At 43.8% G+C, this 16,692-nt stretch overlaps 1 protein-coding gene across 4 annotated transcripts in view; it reads right to left on the bottom strand.

Annotated features, from left to right (window-relative positions):
* celsr3 (cadherin, EGF LAG seven-pass G-type receptor 3) overlaps positions 1 to 16,692 on the bottom strand; it is a 65,636-nt gene that overhangs the window by 16,199 nt on the left and 32,745 nt on the right. For all 4 annotated transcript variants that reach the window (XM_057039971.1, XM_057039969.1, XM_057039973.1 and 1 more), the window contains 13 exons: positions 16,469 to 16,632; positions 16,128 to 16,253; positions 15,565 to 15,734; positions 14,384 to 14,569; positions 13,271 to 13,381; positions 12,968 to 13,136; positions 9,231 to 9,372; positions 8,341 to 8,461; positions 7,063 to 7,246; positions 6,535 to 6,636; positions 6,342 to 6,436; positions 5,290 to 5,499; positions 1,428 to 1,626 (listed from right to left, as the gene is read on the bottom strand). In XM_057039971.1, the coding sequence (XP_056895951.1) occupies positions 1,428 to 1,626; positions 5,290 to 5,499; positions 6,342 to 6,436; positions 6,535 to 6,636; positions 7,063 to 7,246; positions 8,341 to 8,461; positions 9,231 to 9,372; positions 12,968 to 13,136; positions 13,271 to 13,381; positions 14,384 to 14,569; positions 15,565 to 15,734; positions 16,128 to 16,253; positions 16,469 to 16,632 (1,979 nt within the window). The remainder of the gene's footprint in view (positions 1 to 1,427; positions 1,627 to 5,289; positions 5,500 to 6,341; positions 6,437 to 6,534; positions 6,637 to 7,062; positions 7,247 to 8,340; positions 8,462 to 9,230; positions 9,373 to 12,967; positions 13,137 to 13,270; positions 13,382 to 14,383; positions 14,570 to 15,564; positions 15,735 to 16,127; positions 16,254 to 16,468; positions 16,633 to 16,692) is intronic.

Below are 16,692 nucleotides of genomic sequence, written 5' to 3'. Positions count from 1 at the left end.
AAAAACACTCCCAAATAACAACGGTCGTCACTTTAAATCCGGGCTAATGGGTGAATGGTCCATAAAACAAACAAATTATTTTCCTTTATCGTTAGTTCAGAGGAGACGCCAGAATTGTCTGACTCAATAAGCCATTAATTCTATGTGGATTTTGGAGTGTGACGAGCTAATATGAAATCCAATACATGCAGGCAGAAGCAGAGGCGCTGCCCTATTATACTGTGACCAACAGGAAATAACTAGTCAATGTCGAGTGTTCAATAATGCAATAACACTTGATCCAGACAACAGGAGTGTAAAAAGCCCAGAGGAGTGTGTCCACAGCCCAGTGAGTGTCTTTGGATTTTAGGAGCATGTTGTGATGATTTAGACTGGGAAAAAATCTGCTTCATTCTGAAAATTTCCTTTTGCAGAGATGTCCGTTGACACCGACATGAACTAGTCACACATGAATTCAAGGGCAGCAGATGGTTGTGAGGCCGGTCCACCCATGTCCAATCCCATTTAGCCGAGAGCAGTGTGTCTCCGCGTTGGACGTGTCTGTGTGGGAGTGTGAAAATGATGCTTTAACTGTCTTTTATATTCCTTCCGCTTTACACTTATTGCTCGGCTGTTCGTGCCAAGCTTAGCTTCGAGGTTTCGCATCATTTGGGGGTGAAATTTAAAAATCTGCATGTGTTCAGCAGAATTGGGGAAATTCAGCGATGCTCTTTACCTCAGTCTGCATCTAACTGATCCTGCTTATGAAAATAACCGTTAAACCTTCCTGGTTCCTTGACTGCCAGCTCCGTTGTCAATAATCCAGCAGATGCTAAGAAGGAAGTTTCAGTTTATTTCCACAAAGCTTCATCCAGGGGTGCAGTAATTAATTACCATGTAGTTTTGTTTTGATTCTTGTTTACCTTCTTCTTCTGCTGCTAACTCCCTCCAGTCCTGCACATTACCCTTTTTTGGACATATTTCTTGCCATAAAGTTGTTGTAGCTTTACTGATAAACACAATCACGGTGTCTCTTTATCTGTACTGTCAATGAAAAGCACAATTAGCGCCAGATCCTGTTTATTTGTGTGGTTTTGATTCATGTTTGTGGCATCTGCACATCTGAAGGATGCGTGTCGGCCAGCTTTCGGAATGCTCGGGGGTGTTCGGAGACGCTGCTGTGGGCGAGCGTGTGTGTGTGTGTGTGTGGGCGGCGTGAAATTCATCTGCATGTGCTGCTTCCAGCACTTTGACTGTGCCATCTTCATTTGCATCAGCGGTCTTCTTCTCATGCTTCCCATGGAGTTATTGTAGCTGATTTCACAGCGGTGATTTGCAGTGTGATGGGACAACCACAGCAAATCGCCTGTTAAAATTTAATTACTGTCTCTCCCCTCTAGTTGTGGATTTAAGCGGAATGAATGTGTGTTTGTTGACTCTGCGCTCACCCAGGTTTGGAGCAACCAGCGCCACAGGGTTGAGGTAGGTGAGCTTCATGTTTTTGGCCAGGTTCTGGGAATACTGCCGCAACAGACCCGTCAGCTCGGCTGGCCCAGCGCCTGGGATGTGGTTCTGACTCTGAATGAGGGCTCTCCAAAGCCCAGAGGTACCGGGACCCAACAGCACACTGCAGGCCCGTATAAGGTTCTAAAAGCGGTGACAAAAACAACAACAAACAATTAAAATTCTTAAAAGAGTGCTTTCTTTTCCTAGAACTTGGAGTTGAGAAAAAAAACAGACTCAAACCTGGGATGGAAAATATGCGAGAACAGCTGGTGTTGGGAGGAAAAGTAACCACACAACAAATAATGATGAGTTATTTCTTATTTTACAGGAATTTAGGCAAAAGAAGAGACTTGAGATGGCAAAAAAGAAGAGGGAAATAAGTCTTAATTAGGTATTCATTGCTGTTTGGGGTTCATCACAGGGTCAACAGACTTAATGTTCAAACACAAGAGCGAAGAAAGTCGGCAAGAACGGACGGAGCGTCTGGTGATGCTGATTCCAGTCATATCCAGACAAAACCCACAGTAGAGCTCACATATCACATCACCCCTGTGCATACAGGCAGCCAAGCATTAACATTGCAGTGGGATTTTAAACTTGAGGTTTCTGTTATTTTTACCTTTATTGAGTGAAGACAAACCCAAATTATTTCAGCCCCTGATTAAATGAGCTGCGTTTCCAGGCTTTAATTTATTCATTTTTCAAAAAAAAATAAAAAGAAGTCTACTAAAACTCTGTGGCTCCATGGTGTCTCACTCTTCCCGGCTCTAGTTGAGATTCAGTTACGGATGAAAAATCTCTGAACAAACAAAAAACAATATAAGAGGTCAGTGTGACTCCAGCAAAAGCAATAAAGCATTTCAATCTCTCCTAATTCTCCCGGGAAAAATACACAAGAATAAGTCTCGTGTAAAAAAGGGAATCATTTACTGTACGGTGCACTGTAGCGGTTAGTATGAAGACAGCCTGGTGGCAGGTATGAGGATCGTGGACTTATTAACAAATGTGAAGACGGTAACGTCACTTATGAAACAATTCAACTCATGTGTCTATACATAATTACTGGTACGAACATTTAACAATATCTCCAGATGAATAATGATAAACCACAACTGTAGATGAAAAGGGAATCAAGTGATCAACAAACTCAGAGATATTTGTGCCCTCATATGGCTCAGGTTAATCTACAGGGGTAATAAGTGATGACAACATCGGAGGATAATGGAGGCAGCAGATGACAGGATCACAGAGGGAAGAGGAGCAGCAGGAGCGGCAGGGGTGACGGGTTGGACCATGATGCCGCTTCCATTGGTTCAGATTAAACCGCGTGCAGCCCACAGAAACAAGCTTCATATCTAAGATCACTTCTTAGTCAACTCCCTGGGTTCTTTCACTCTGCAGAGGCGGTTTAAGAAAAAAGAAAAGATCATACAAACGTGTTCGCTACGCTGCATGTTATTCTAGCATCTACGCTATCTGACATTCCTGCTGTTACCGTATCTAAAACATGTTCTTGATGAGACTTGAGCCTGGAGCTACCGACATATTCCCATAAAACACATGCAGATTTTCATCTTTCTCCATTTATCACTTCGCCGGATGTCGACGTACCTCCTCCCCTGTCTATTGTCTATTTTTCTTGCAACCCTGAGATTCTGTCGCTGCTGCTTGGTTACTATAGTGACCGTGTTTTCCATTAGCTGCTTAACCGCGGTGTAGTGTAGCATGAGGTATAATATCCAGCTTTACTGGAAAAATGGGCAGTAAGAAACTGCTGCACCTCCAGTGACCCCAGATGGGGAGAGGGAAGAGAAAATCCCGAGGGTCAGGGGTTAAAGTGGGAATAAACACAGGTATCCGTTCAGCAAACAGCGAGGCAAGTGTAAAATATGGTTACTGTGGAAACACTGTGCCACAGTAAACCAGTGATCCCGATCCTTTGATTTAAGCCCTATTAGTGATATAGTCAGGTGAAGTTAAATGTCAGTCAGGAAATGGTTTTCATTTCACTCGCTACCGGATGTCATTAATGCTACAGCTCTGTTGCTATAGCAACAGTTCTTGTTAGACAAAGACTAGGTATTGATTTCATGAAGCCACATGAATTTGCCAAAAGCCTCTAAGTGTGGTGGTTTTCTCATGATAATGTTGCCGTTCATTAATGTAAGATAATAAATCACTTTTTATTTTGTGGAGGAACGTGTTTTAAATCTGAATAATCTGGGGGGGAAGGCTCACATGATGGGGTGAAAAAATAAAGCTGATGTGTGAGCATTTTGTTCGATAACATGAGCTGCACAGCGGGAATTCAGCATATGCAACATTTACTAGATATAATACTGGAGGTAATGGTGTCTTAGGGTGATAAAAGCACCGTTTCCCTGCTCTTTCTTCCTCTGGCTGCATTTTTTTTGTGAGGAACTAAAACATTTTCTTACCAAAAAGGAGCAATTATTGTTTAATTTCAAAGCAGGTATTGGCAGTAATGCGTGAACCTGCAGCAATGCGACTGATTATCTGAAACATGGCTGGAGAAGAATGTGGGTGCTCCTTCAAAAAGAATCATTCTGTTTCCACAGCAACCGACGTTATCAATGACTTAGTCATTGTTTTAGCACCAGAGGGTGGGGTTAAATCTGCTACAGCTGTCATCAGGTGGCTGAAGTCTGGCTGTTACCATAAATTATTAAGTGTCTTATTAAATTCTTCTTCTGAGCTGTAGAGAAATGATGAGAGTATGAAACAGCTTCTAAACTGCACCATTAAAGATGAATTAATCACATTCTGGCTGCATGAATAAGCCAGGAGTTCTACGTACATCAGCCTGGCAAAAAGGGATTAAAGTCTCAGGTGGTGATTTCTTTGCTTCTAGATATATGATTAATACTTTTACCATATTTTATGACTATTTTAGTATTATTATGATCTCTGAATGCTCTGGTGACCCCTCCTGAGAGTGGATGGATGGATAGATGTGCATTATAGAAGGTGTATGTGTTACGTGGTAAATGACATTTGGTTTATAATAATTTTGAAAAAACAAAAACAACCCCCCCCCCACAAATCAGTCACTGACAAGTCACTGTCAGCAAATTATTTGACCCTGTTTCAAAATGAGGTTCACTTTGGTCAACAGTGACGCCCTGGTCAATAACTTCCTTGATATGTGGATCAGTCCAGATTTATGATCTATAGCATAAGGTATGAAATAAATTTTTATCAAATAATGTTAAAATGGTTCAGTTCCTGCTTAATTGGTAGCGATATCTTATGTTCTGCTGTTGGAGAGCAGTAAGATAATCCATCGTCCTGTGCTGGAAAACTGCCTGGATCACAGAAATGAACACCATATCAATCATATTTACACTGGTAAGACCAGCAATCGTCTGCTCTGGTTTTTATATAAATCCTTACACATCCCGTCAATCAAAATATCATTTATGGTGATAATATTGTTGAAGATATGGCTTGTTGGTGACGCTTGTTGCAAATGAAGCGACTCTGATCTGTGTGATGCTGGTGGTGGGATTTGATTACCAGGGCCACAAACATCCCATCTTGCATAATGAATTTGTTCTGAACATCATGTAAATGTTATTGCATATTATTTTACAATTTGTTCAGTGTCATCTCCACACAAATCAACTTAAACACACACCTGCGCTCATTCTCACATTCATACCAGTTTGTCAAAGGATAATTCATTTTTCCGTAAATAAATTCTTTCGCTGTTGACAAAAGTGTCCGTATGTTTGATCTCCTGTCAGAGTTTCTTGTCCAGACCAAACAACTTGTTTTTCTTACCTCATTGAAATACGCGTCCTGAGTAGCGGTGAGCCCAAAGCCGCTCTGCTGGGTCTCAAAGGCCAGGAGGTGGGACAACAGGCGTTCGGCGATCTGTAAGTCATTGCTATAGAGCCGGGCGGTAGCCTCGGTCACGTCACGCAGCTGGTGGGCGAGTTTCTTCTCCATGATGGTGTTGAGCTCTGTCTCATTCCGCTCCAGAGAGTCAAGCTAAACACGCAGAGACGCAGAGTTGCTCAATATTTCACGTAACTGTAAACATCTGTGGATTTTAATATGACAAGAAAGATTCTGAGGCAGATTTCATGCTGCCTCCCACTCATAAGACACAATATATCCTCCTGTAATATATAGAGTCTATTTTGTCTGTAGCGGACTGGGCTGACAGGGGGAGGGTTTTCAGTTTGAGCCCTGGTGGAACAAAACCACGGAGCACCACCGAGGTACCCTTGAGCAAGTATCAGAACACTCAATTGCTCACATAGGGCCCTACAATGAGCTGGTGGCTCATTTAGATGTATCCTCACCTCGCCTATTTGTAGCTGGGATAGGCTCCAGCACCGTCCCCATGACCCCAAAAGGAATGTAGCGCCAAGAAAACAATTTATAGGTTTGTTTTTTGCCTTCACACTTTTTACTTCCGTCACACACAGTTATAATTGCAACGATAAAATCAGAAACTACAGAAAGCAGCCTTGAATTGGCTAATTCTAATTTTATGTGGTCTCTCTCTGTTTTTTTTGTCTCTCTGTCTCATCCATTATTTGAGGAAAAGTTCACTGTTTTTAGACCAGTGTGCTGTAACCACCAAAGTAATTAACTTACACAGTAAACCAACTGTAACGCAGTTATATCTGCATTAAAAGGCACCCCGCAGCTATTTATGCATCCTTACAAAGTTGCTATCATTCAGTTAATTCCATGCAAATTAGCAGATCAGGCAGATTTAAAAGTAGGCAGAGAGCACATCCTACATTCCTGCTTCATACCTCTCACTCTAAACCGGCAGCTGTGTCTTCAATTATTTTAATAGATCGATAGACTTCACTTACAGCAGCATTGAGCTCCACAAACGGAGGTGAGGTGCAGTTGTAGAGTTCAGGCTCCAGCCACCCTCGTTCTACATCACAGTGCCTGATGGCTGCACCTGCACAGAGGGGAGAACATGGCAAATCTGGGTGACTCAGTCCAGATGTGCACCGTTTAAATTGCAGCAGCTCCTGGAAGTGCGGCTCTGTTACGCACCGACGGAGCCTTTGGGGCAGGATACCGCTGCAGGCAGGTTGAACTTTGTCCGTGGCCACCAGATCCCCTGAGTGATGGTCTTTGGGCAGCCGTCATAGATGACTGCAGAGGGGAACAGGACACCGCTGAAAATCCCCCTTATCATCCCCAACCACATCTCAGCAAATGGCACTAAAAGTCACCACGACCAGCCACATTTTTTTTCCACCAAGAAAGTAATTACAGAAGAGAAAGAAGACTAGAAAAAGAACGTGCACTATTTCGAGGCTTGGCCAAATGGTAGAGCCGTCTGGGGAGGAAAATATGAGCAGCGATGAAAATCGATTGCATATTTCTGAATTCAGATCAGAAGCTCACAATTTCCTCTCTATGGGAAATTCCTTTCCACACTGGTTTCGAATCACTCTCATATATCAATAAGTGCGCGTGCAGCTGCTACAAACGGTACCGCTAATAAACACAAATTCTCCTTTAATCATCGTCTAATTAAAGATGTACAGACATCGTAATAGTAAAAAGCCGTCTCACCCTCACAGCCGGAATTTGTGACTTCAGCAAATGGGTTGTCGCATGCGTTGCACTGGCGACCAATCACGCCAGGCCTGCACTGGCACTGGCCAGACTCTGGGTCGCACGACCGCGAGAAGGAACCCACCGGGTAGCAGTCACATGGGAGACAGGTGTCGGAGCCCCGTGGGTGGTAGTGAAACTCCTGCAGACACGTGCACAGAAGTCCCATCAAGCTCTTTTTCAACAATGACATAAACGCCAGCATAAGAAAGAGGCAAGCGCAGGTGATGGCACATATTAAAGCTGTTGCAGTTGCATTGAAATACACTGTATTACTTTATTACATTTTGAAGATAATGTGATGATGCGGCAGAAAGGCGCTTCGTTTCGGTGTGTTTTCCTTATCGACCCGTCACTCCAATATCTGAGCCTCTGGGCAGAATATTACAATTTCATAAAACAGTCAAAAACAGCTCATCTGTATGTGACTGGAGCCCTTAGAGGTCAGCGGAATTGGTTCCTCAGCGGTGGTCCTGACTGAAGCGAGCTTAAATCTAAATTCCGGGTCTGACCTAACAAGCAGGGTTTTATCACATGGTGGGGAAACAGCGATGGCCCCGAACGCACCACAGAGCAACGCCGTTATCAGAAACTTTTACCGCATTTGTTGAGAACATTTCCTTCCTGAAACGTATTCTTAAAGTCTGTATGATTTAGAACACAGTAAAAGAGACAGTGACGGGACTCTCATTCAGATTTATGAAGTAATATGCTGCTTCTTTATTATTCAAAACAGGCGTAACACACCCTTCTTCAGACAAACATCAGGGAGGGAAATTTATTGCTCTCATAAATAGAGATAATCAGTGCGATCTGACTGAGTTCCCCTCATGATCATGTCGATTCTAAAGCTTCAGAAAGAAAGTTCAACCGCCCTTGAGAAACAAGGCCGGAATTCAAACAAGCACTTCAATCAAAATCCTGATCATCTGAGGGCTGAACACATCCTGGGGTTAAATGCTTTTTTAAGGGTAAAATGAGGTAAAAAGATCAGATGAAGGCCTTTTATAATACTTGTCAGTGTTACCCACATTACACTGTGAAATATCTGTTCAGTATTAGCTGTCATTATTAGCTGCTATTACTATTAGCTGCTGCGTGCATGTAAACCGCCACAGCTATGAGCAGTTGAAACAATTCTAGTGTTTTCACATGAATAATGTCACGCACAATTAAAAAGAATCTACAGCAGTACACACACGTGTGTGTGTGTGTGTGTGTGTGTTTGCGGCTCACCTTGCAGTGACAGTGTCCATTCGTCTTGTTGCAGTTGGGGTCGAAGCCCTTATCCGTGTCACAGTCGCACGGCCCACATGTCGGGGACCCCCACCAACCCCTGGGACACTGGTGGTCAATTCTGCACATGTGAACAGATGCAGCAACAGCTGAATGAGTGTGCAAAGGGAAAGCAACAGCGCCACAGACGTTTATTTGCTCATCTGAGACGGACGGGGTGGCGGGGAGCAAAAGTGAGCCACGCAGAAGCAGAGTGGCGCTCAGAAATACAAAATATTGATCTGTCGCTGCAGGCAAAAGAAAAACGGCGTTTGGGGGGCGGCAGTGAGAACATTTTCACATATATTACAGACAGGAGTTATCATATGCTGAGTCATAGATGATAAAACACATTATTTATCACCCTGTTTCAATACGGCGAGGGATTGGACGACTGAATTCCTTCCAGTTTACACAGCAGTTCATTCTCAGGACCTTTTGATCTTTTTAGAGAATTTACAGGAGTCTTGACCTGCTAATGTGGCTGCTGTGAAGCTAACGATCCCAGGACAGAAGAGCAAAAGAGGCTCTGCTTGTGTCAAAAGCATCAAACTCTCATTAAAATAGTGCCCATGAACGTCCATCTTGAATCCAGGTGAACTGTTATGCCCCTAACACATCAGCTGTGGATGCATTTCAGAATTAAGGTGAAGCTTCATAGGTGTAGATATTCACCCTAGTAACAAACGCTGACAATGTCGGGGTGGTTTTAACAAAAGGCTCATTAAAAGTTCCTTCTTTTTATCTCATTTTATATTTGTGAACAGCGGGGACAAGAAGAAAGGAATGCTTTAGGGCTGCAGCTGCGTGTGTGTGTGTGTGTGTGTGTGTGTGTGTGTGTGTGTGTGTACCTGTGTTGGCAGTATTGTCCGTAGTGGTTGTCTCCACAGTCACAGTTGTATCCATGGGAGGAGGTGGGCTTCCTGTGACACTGAGCCTCATTTTCACATGGATTCAAATGGCAGGCGTCCGTGCAGCCTTTTCCATAGTAGCCTGGGAACAAGAGGAGACAACAACGGCTCATCCAGTTGCACACAAAAACACCCCATAATTCATCAACACCAGAGTCTATCAATTAACCAGCATTTAATTTAATCTGATCAGCAACATTGGAAAAAAAAACAACAACAGGCAAAGCCATATCATTTATTGGTTATTAATTCTGACAAAAAAAATATGTGAAGCATCAGGCGTCTTTTTATCTTTAGTTAAGATAAAAATAAAAGAAGTAATATATTAGTATCGACATCTTCTGAAAGTCTCACTCACAGATGATCCCCAGTTTTCTTCTTCTACTATAGAACATCCTCTGCTCTCAGGCTGCCTCTTTTAATCTCACAGCATTGACCAGGATGTCTATAGAGATTAAGTGTGTGTGTGTGTGTGTGTGTGTGTGTGTGTGTGTGGTGTGTCTGTGTGTGTGTGTGTGTGTGTGTGTGTGTGTGTGTGTGTGTGGTAGCTTGCTCCATTGCTTTCACAGGTTTGTCAATAGAAGCTATAGGCAGTCATCTCCGTGTCCATTTATGTGACATCTATTCTTTCTCCAAAAGGAATAAATCCAGATATCCTGTTTTACATTTAATTTAAAAAAGGGGGTAAACCTGCAACAGTTACGTAAAAAGGGGCTGTACGACACTGCAAAAATTTAAAGCATGGCCAATATTGTACATCAGTGTCCTACAGATGGTGTAGGTGACCAAAACTATGTGTCGTGACACATGGTGGGGGATTCAGAACAGAGCTACACAACTGTAGTGCATTCGGCATTTATGTGTGTTGGTATTTGGCCTTTAATTTATTTTACTTTGTCGTTCTACTGCTCACAGACACACATATACACTCACACACTCACACACACACACACACACACACACACACACACACACACACACAATGAACTGCTATCCATCCTATTCACCATTACACTTCACCATGGCAACCGCCTGACCAGGGTGATGACGGTGCAGGCTGTTGTCAGACACTTACAATGGCATTGGCCTTGTCACAACAACGTGAGAGACACAGAGACAAAAGTAGCGAGAACAAAGAGCTGCAATCAGCTCTGTGTGTGTGTGTGTGTGTGTGTGTGTGTGTGTGTGTGTGTGTTCATTTTTGAAGATCCAGGAACTTGTGAAAAGTTCACTGTCTGGATATAAAGGAGACTGAAATCTTCATGCCTGAGTTCTAATGTCTTAGAACTCAGGCATGAAAAAAGGGTGGTTGCTTTATTGATATAGAGATCGCTGGATCAAATTAGTGCGCTTCGGTGAATGAACGTAGCAGTTTGGTGCTTGCCAGCCTGTCGGCCTCGGCCTCGGCTGCCTCCACACCTGCCATAACGTGCCCCTACAGTTACTGAAACTACCTTCAGAAATACACAACAACAACTGGCTCTGACTGGATTGTGATGCAGAACACCTTCTCCCTCTCTTTCCCTTCTGTCTCCCACCGAGTGAGTACGTGTGTGTGTGTGTGTGCGTGTGTGTGTGTGCGTGTGTGTGTGTGTGTGTGATGTGTCCTCTCCATTGTTATTTTCTATTACACAGACAGGGGTGGTACAACATTCTCCGCGGACCCATTACAACAGATTAAGCATCAGGCAAACTCACATGCACAGGTACACGCAAACGCACACAAATGAAAAGGAATTATTTAGAGTTCACCTCTTCATGTTTTCCCACTCACTACCTTTATTAAAGATTAATTTGATTTGTCTCCAGCAGCATTCATTGTAAAACAGTCTCCATTTTTAATGATGCAGGAAGATAATGATCTGTGTGTGCCTGTGTGTGTGTCTAAGCTGCTAAGCCGGAGTGTTAGCATTAGCCTGCAGGCTTGTGTATAACGCTAGCGGCAGAGCAGCACTTCTGTTGCTTCCTCTCTCATGCTTCCAGGCTCACGGCGATCCCACTTTTAACAAACTTTACCCTCCATTCTCACGCCTGTTAAACTTCTCACCTCCTCTTTCAAGTCTTCCAAAAAAACTTTTCAATTCTTGAAAACTTTCCTTTGATTTGTCTCCTATTTAGCATGAGTGCTTGAAACTCGCAGCCGGAGGACACATTTCAGTGAGTGAGTGAGTGAGTGAGAGTGAGTGAGGGAGTGAGTGAGTGAGTGAGTGAGTGAGTGAGTGAGTGAGTGAGTGAGGTGAGTGAGTGAGTGAGCGAGTGAGTGAGTGAGCGAGTGAGTGAGTGAGTGAGGCCGATGTACTGTCAACCGTAACTGATAACTTCCTAATTCCACTTAAATCCAACTACAGGTGGTTTGTGATGTTGTGTTTTATGCTGATTATTTACTTCACACGCGTGCTTTCATTCTGTGCTTCCCTGACGCGTCGGCAACGTGACACTGTGGTTCTTTTTGATGTGCACGGCAGCGAAGGAACGACATAAATGAGGATGATGGGTAAACATGAGGAGCATCGGGGAGAAATCTACGTGTGTTCACCCAATTATTCCATTAATCCAAATTCCAAAAATCGGATAATGAACTGTTTTTTTGGTCAGGCAAACAGGGTTAATGTTTTATTAATGGGCTCTGTGAAGGAAACACAAGTGAAATGTTACTGTTTAAACACCCGTTTCTCTTCTTTAGGCGCCTCTGATTGGCTGGTTTAATGTGTTAAGTCAGTACTTCTGGCAGCGAATGCCGCTAATAACAGCTAATAATTTACCCTCCACTGAGTGTATTTTATCATTTCCTCAGCCTCCGTTGCTGCAGATCTACCCCCCCCCCCCCCCCCCCCCCCCCATGTCAACAAGGCTTTCAGGCTGTTTGATTTGACTTTTTTCTGCAACCTCTTTCTTTTCTTCTTTCCTCTTGCCGCAAAACTTTGAGTGTTTATTTGAGCCTATTTCTGGCCCGCGCCTCTTTCTCCTCATTAATCATTAACATTCTCTCTCTCTCCTGTTTAATTTCCATCTTTTTAACATCCTATGTTCCCTGCTTGTCTATATGCGTCCCATCTCTTCTCATGTTGCTCTCTTCTCTCTAACTTTTAATCAGGATTATTTCCTGCTCATTAATTTGGCCTGGTTAAATTCACCTGACTAAGGATAATTTAAAAGTTTGCCTGCAGTCTCTCGCTCTCAGTAGATGAGGCCTCATTATACACTCCCAAATATCTATTTAACCCAGTTAGAGCACTTGAACACAACTGAGATTGGTCCACATTATAACGATTCCCAATTTTTCCCCTCTGCTGAATTCTTCTTCCCCATTAAAAGGTTAACAGATTCAATTTAAGTTCAAAAGAAAACAGAAAAGAGCTCCTGACCGAGATATTCTGCTATTTTACTCACAAAGAGGAAGTGAAATCTGTCTTTGTAACTTCCACTTCGGAGTCACATGGAGCCCCTGTCTTACATTTGGTTATTAAAAAATCAACCAGTTCTCTGTTTTTCAGGTTCCCAGTAGGAACCAGCCCAAAAGAAGAAGTTTTTATTGTCATTATACCTTCAGTTGTAGGACAATGGACCAACAACTCAGCTTTACGTTGACACTAACCCTGTACGGAATGAGTCTCGCGGAATTTCTAGTTTATCCATCGAGAGAGATCGGCGCTGGGATAAAAATAACGGGACCTTACCGGGTTCGCAGATACAGGTGTGCCGCTCCCACTGGTCTGAACAGTGGCTGTGGGTGGGGCATGGAGACGACACACAGGGGTTCCCCACAGTGCAGCCCGTTTCCACTTTAACAGTTCTGGTGGGGCGGGGGAGGGCGGGAGCGTCAGGCCGCACACCCAGCCGAACGCCCTGTCAACACAAGCAGCGGTCGGCGTGAACAAACGATGTGTTTACAATGTGTAAAATGTGTCCATTCTGCATTTAAGGCAATGATACTTCCTCCCAATCATCCATCAACAGGGATTAACACAATCAATCTTCACCTGTATGCAGCCTCTGATCCCGTTCAGAACCTCCCCAGATCCGAGCACGCCTCCCACATGCAGATGTTTCACCTTCAAACCACGGAGTTCATTTCCCACTATCACTGTTCCCTACAGACGGGTGGAGACAGAGATTAAATGAGCATTTACAGCAAGACAGGCAGAGAGAGCACGTGCTCATTTTAACAGAACCGGTTGGTTTTTTTGTCTAATCGCAATATCACCAAAACAGTCAGATGGGGGTGAAAATGGAGCAAAACTTTATTAAGTGGAAGTAATGATAACCGTCAATCTTTGTTCGCTCGTGACGGCAATGTTGACAGCTTGCATCATCCATGAAAAGGAAATCAGTGAGCCTCAATTATCACAGTATCGGCCTCAGCGAACAGGAAAAACAATAAAAACGAAAGGGCGGCGCATGGCTGATGATATCTGTACGCACGCCAACCCGTCTCAAAGAAAACGACAGCTACTATGCAAACGCATGTCATTGAAAATGGGTTTTACGGAGAAACAAGGTGTGAAACTGGCTGTGTCCTCCTCCTAACCTAGCTTAGCATCCATGTAATACTAAAGACTAAAAGGAAAAGGTTTAATCCCCAACGACGCGTTTTACGCAATATTTTTTTAAATATCTGAAACATGCTATTTTCCTCCTGATGCACAAATGTTAAATGGTGCAGGAGGATCATTTGTACCCTGAAATGTGAATTATTTTAATATGTTATTATCTTTTTGCAGTCTTCTGTTTCCGTGTTCTGGCAGGGGAAGATGAGCTGCTCAAGATTAGAGCATATTAAAAAGCCCGTCTCACCTTCTTTTATATTAAATGAGGTATAAATCCAATTAGAGTTTTCTAATGACTAACCATGGATTATCCATCAACACAGAGACTGGGAACGTTGCTTTCTTTTTTATTCCATTATCACCTCTGAAAAGCACCTATTGCTGATTACAAATAATCCAATACGGTTGTGAATTTGTCTCAGATACATTGACAGAATGGAGGGAAATTTATTTGATCTGGAAAGAAAAGTCAAATTCCAGCAGTTGTTTTCAAGGAATTTCAAGGCGGTCCGGTCTGATGAAACGCTGATAAAAGGACAATTTTACCTGATAGAGTCCAAAGTCCAGCCGTAGTGTGGCGACATAGCGAGTCTGACGGTCGCTGTGAACGTCTCGCAGCTCCAGCTGGAGGTCGTGCCAACGGCCGTCTGCCACCAGAACCTGATCCAAGCGCAGGCGCACCGGCCTGGTCGAGCCGCGGGTCACCGAGAACACCAGCTGACTGTTTATCACCTACGAGAGCGCACGGAGAAGCCAGGAAAGGAAGTGCAACACGAAATGGAGGGAAAGGTGTGAAGACGAGTCACGAGTCAGAACGACTGATACCTACATGCATGTGCGTGTAGGTGGGAATGTAAAAATCACATTTCTGCGCTACAGCTGAAGAAATCGGATGTAAAGCAAACGTTTCGTCATCAGTATCACCTCTGGCAACACATTCGCCAGCCAAAACATCGAGTAGCTAAAGTGGCATTACACCTGAACCCACATGATAATGCCAGCACAAATGTGCTGAAGATTAATATTCCCATCTATCCACCGTTTTAGCTAGCACAGCAGTCACGGCGGCTCCGACCCCCTAGTGAGCTTAAATTTGCCCAGACAAAAGCTGAGATCTCATCCCATGTGTGCACATGTTTCGCCTTAGAGCTGTGAATTTCCCCTTAAAACCATGAAATGAATCCCACCGTCGCTGTTGCCATCTTCATCAGTGAGGGAGGAATGAGAGCGAGGAAACGACAGCCGACACACAAAGCCAACAGTAGAAAATGAAACCCCATTAAGAGTCTATTCAGCCCCGTGTCAGACTAGAAGTGTTGTTAGCCATTGATATTTAGGGACTATTTCACAAAAACTGGCAGACTTCTGCTCTTGGGTGGCATATTTATACCTGTGCAGCACCCTGAAGTCTGATGTGCACCTCCCTCCTGTTGACTCTGGTTTTCATCTTCTAAGTCTTAATTTCATTTCCTTCTACTTTATGGATACCTGATCTAATACGCATGCAAACCCATATATTTCTGTGGCTCTTCAGGGAAACATATGTGAAGCTATGTATCCGCGACTCATTGAGCCAAGAGAAACAACCCAAAATCCCATTTTGCATGTTATTACGGTTGAATAATAAATGGAATTTATAGAACTATTGTACAGAATCAATGGGCCCACTCCAGCCTGGATAAATGTGTCTGCTAGCAGGATTAAATCTGGGTCACTTGTGTACCTACCTGGAACAGCAGGCTGGTGTACTGGCCGGCCTGAGCCTGCAGCAGTGTTCCGTCTTTGGATCGAGTCCTGAACACGAGACCCAGGTACCAGGGCGTAGAGATGGTCACGTCATTCTTCAAGTCCCACCAAAGGACACTGTTGCCAAGGAAACGATGTGGGTGCGGCATCACTGAGATAGAAAGTAAGAGGCAGAATTTTAGTAAAAGGAAACAGCCTTATATTTACGCATACGGAGTAATGGCCTGCAGCTGGGGGAGACTGGAAACACTGGAAATGACGGGAAAATGCAGACGGGCAGACAGACTGAGGAATCCATCGGAATGAATGACGAAGCATTTGAGGCATTGCAACACCAGGCACGTAAGCAGTTTGTTCACCACTGAGAACACGTTTAAACACGATACCTGAAGCACTTTAGCTTCAGTGAATTATTCACTAATTAATGAGACATTAGTGTAATTACTGCTGACAAATAAAGGGCAAAATAGCAGGGCCACATTTTGCAGCTTTTATAAAAAATTGCACCCCAGGAAGGAGATGAGATTAAGATAAAGCCTCTCACCGTGGCTGCAGTCCTTCCCTCCGTACCCTAAAGGACAGTCGCAGAAGAAAGTCTCCCAGCCGACCCTGCACGTCCCACCATTCTGACAGGGGTTGGACTGACAGAAGGGCCGTTTGGCGCTGCAGCCTGTAGTCAAATGCAAACCCAAATGCACCAGTAATAGAGGTTAAAAAAGAAGTCTAGTTCATTTACTCTTGGATATCAGTGGAATAAAACAAGTCACTTGGCTTGAAAAATCCAATTTCGTGTTTAGCATTGACGTGCTTTTTGCGAATAACACGCAATAATGCGTCATCTGTGAATATGTTAAATCTTTAAAGTGTCCAAGAAGGACCCCTCACCAGGAAGGGTTCCGTTGTTAGCTATAAATCCAGCCAGGTCGAGCTGCTTGTTGTCGATATGGAAGTCCTTCAGGCAGCCGATAAACTCCCTGCTGCTGAATGGGAAGTTATCAGCCCCATTGGGAACTCCACCCAGAAACAGTGGACCAGTCAGATCCAGAGACCTGGGAAAGCAGATAAAGAGGCGCCAAGTAAACAAAATGAAGGGCTGTGATTGTCTCCCA

This window comes from Takifugu flavidus, chromosome 8, assembly GCF_003711565.1.
Source record: "Takifugu flavidus isolate HTHZ2018 chromosome 8, ASM371156v2, whole genome shotgun sequence".
NCBI lineage: Eukaryota > Metazoa > Chordata > Actinopteri > Tetraodontiformes > Tetraodontidae > Takifugu > Takifugu flavidus.
This window is presented reverse-complemented; position numbering and strand designations above follow the sequence as displayed.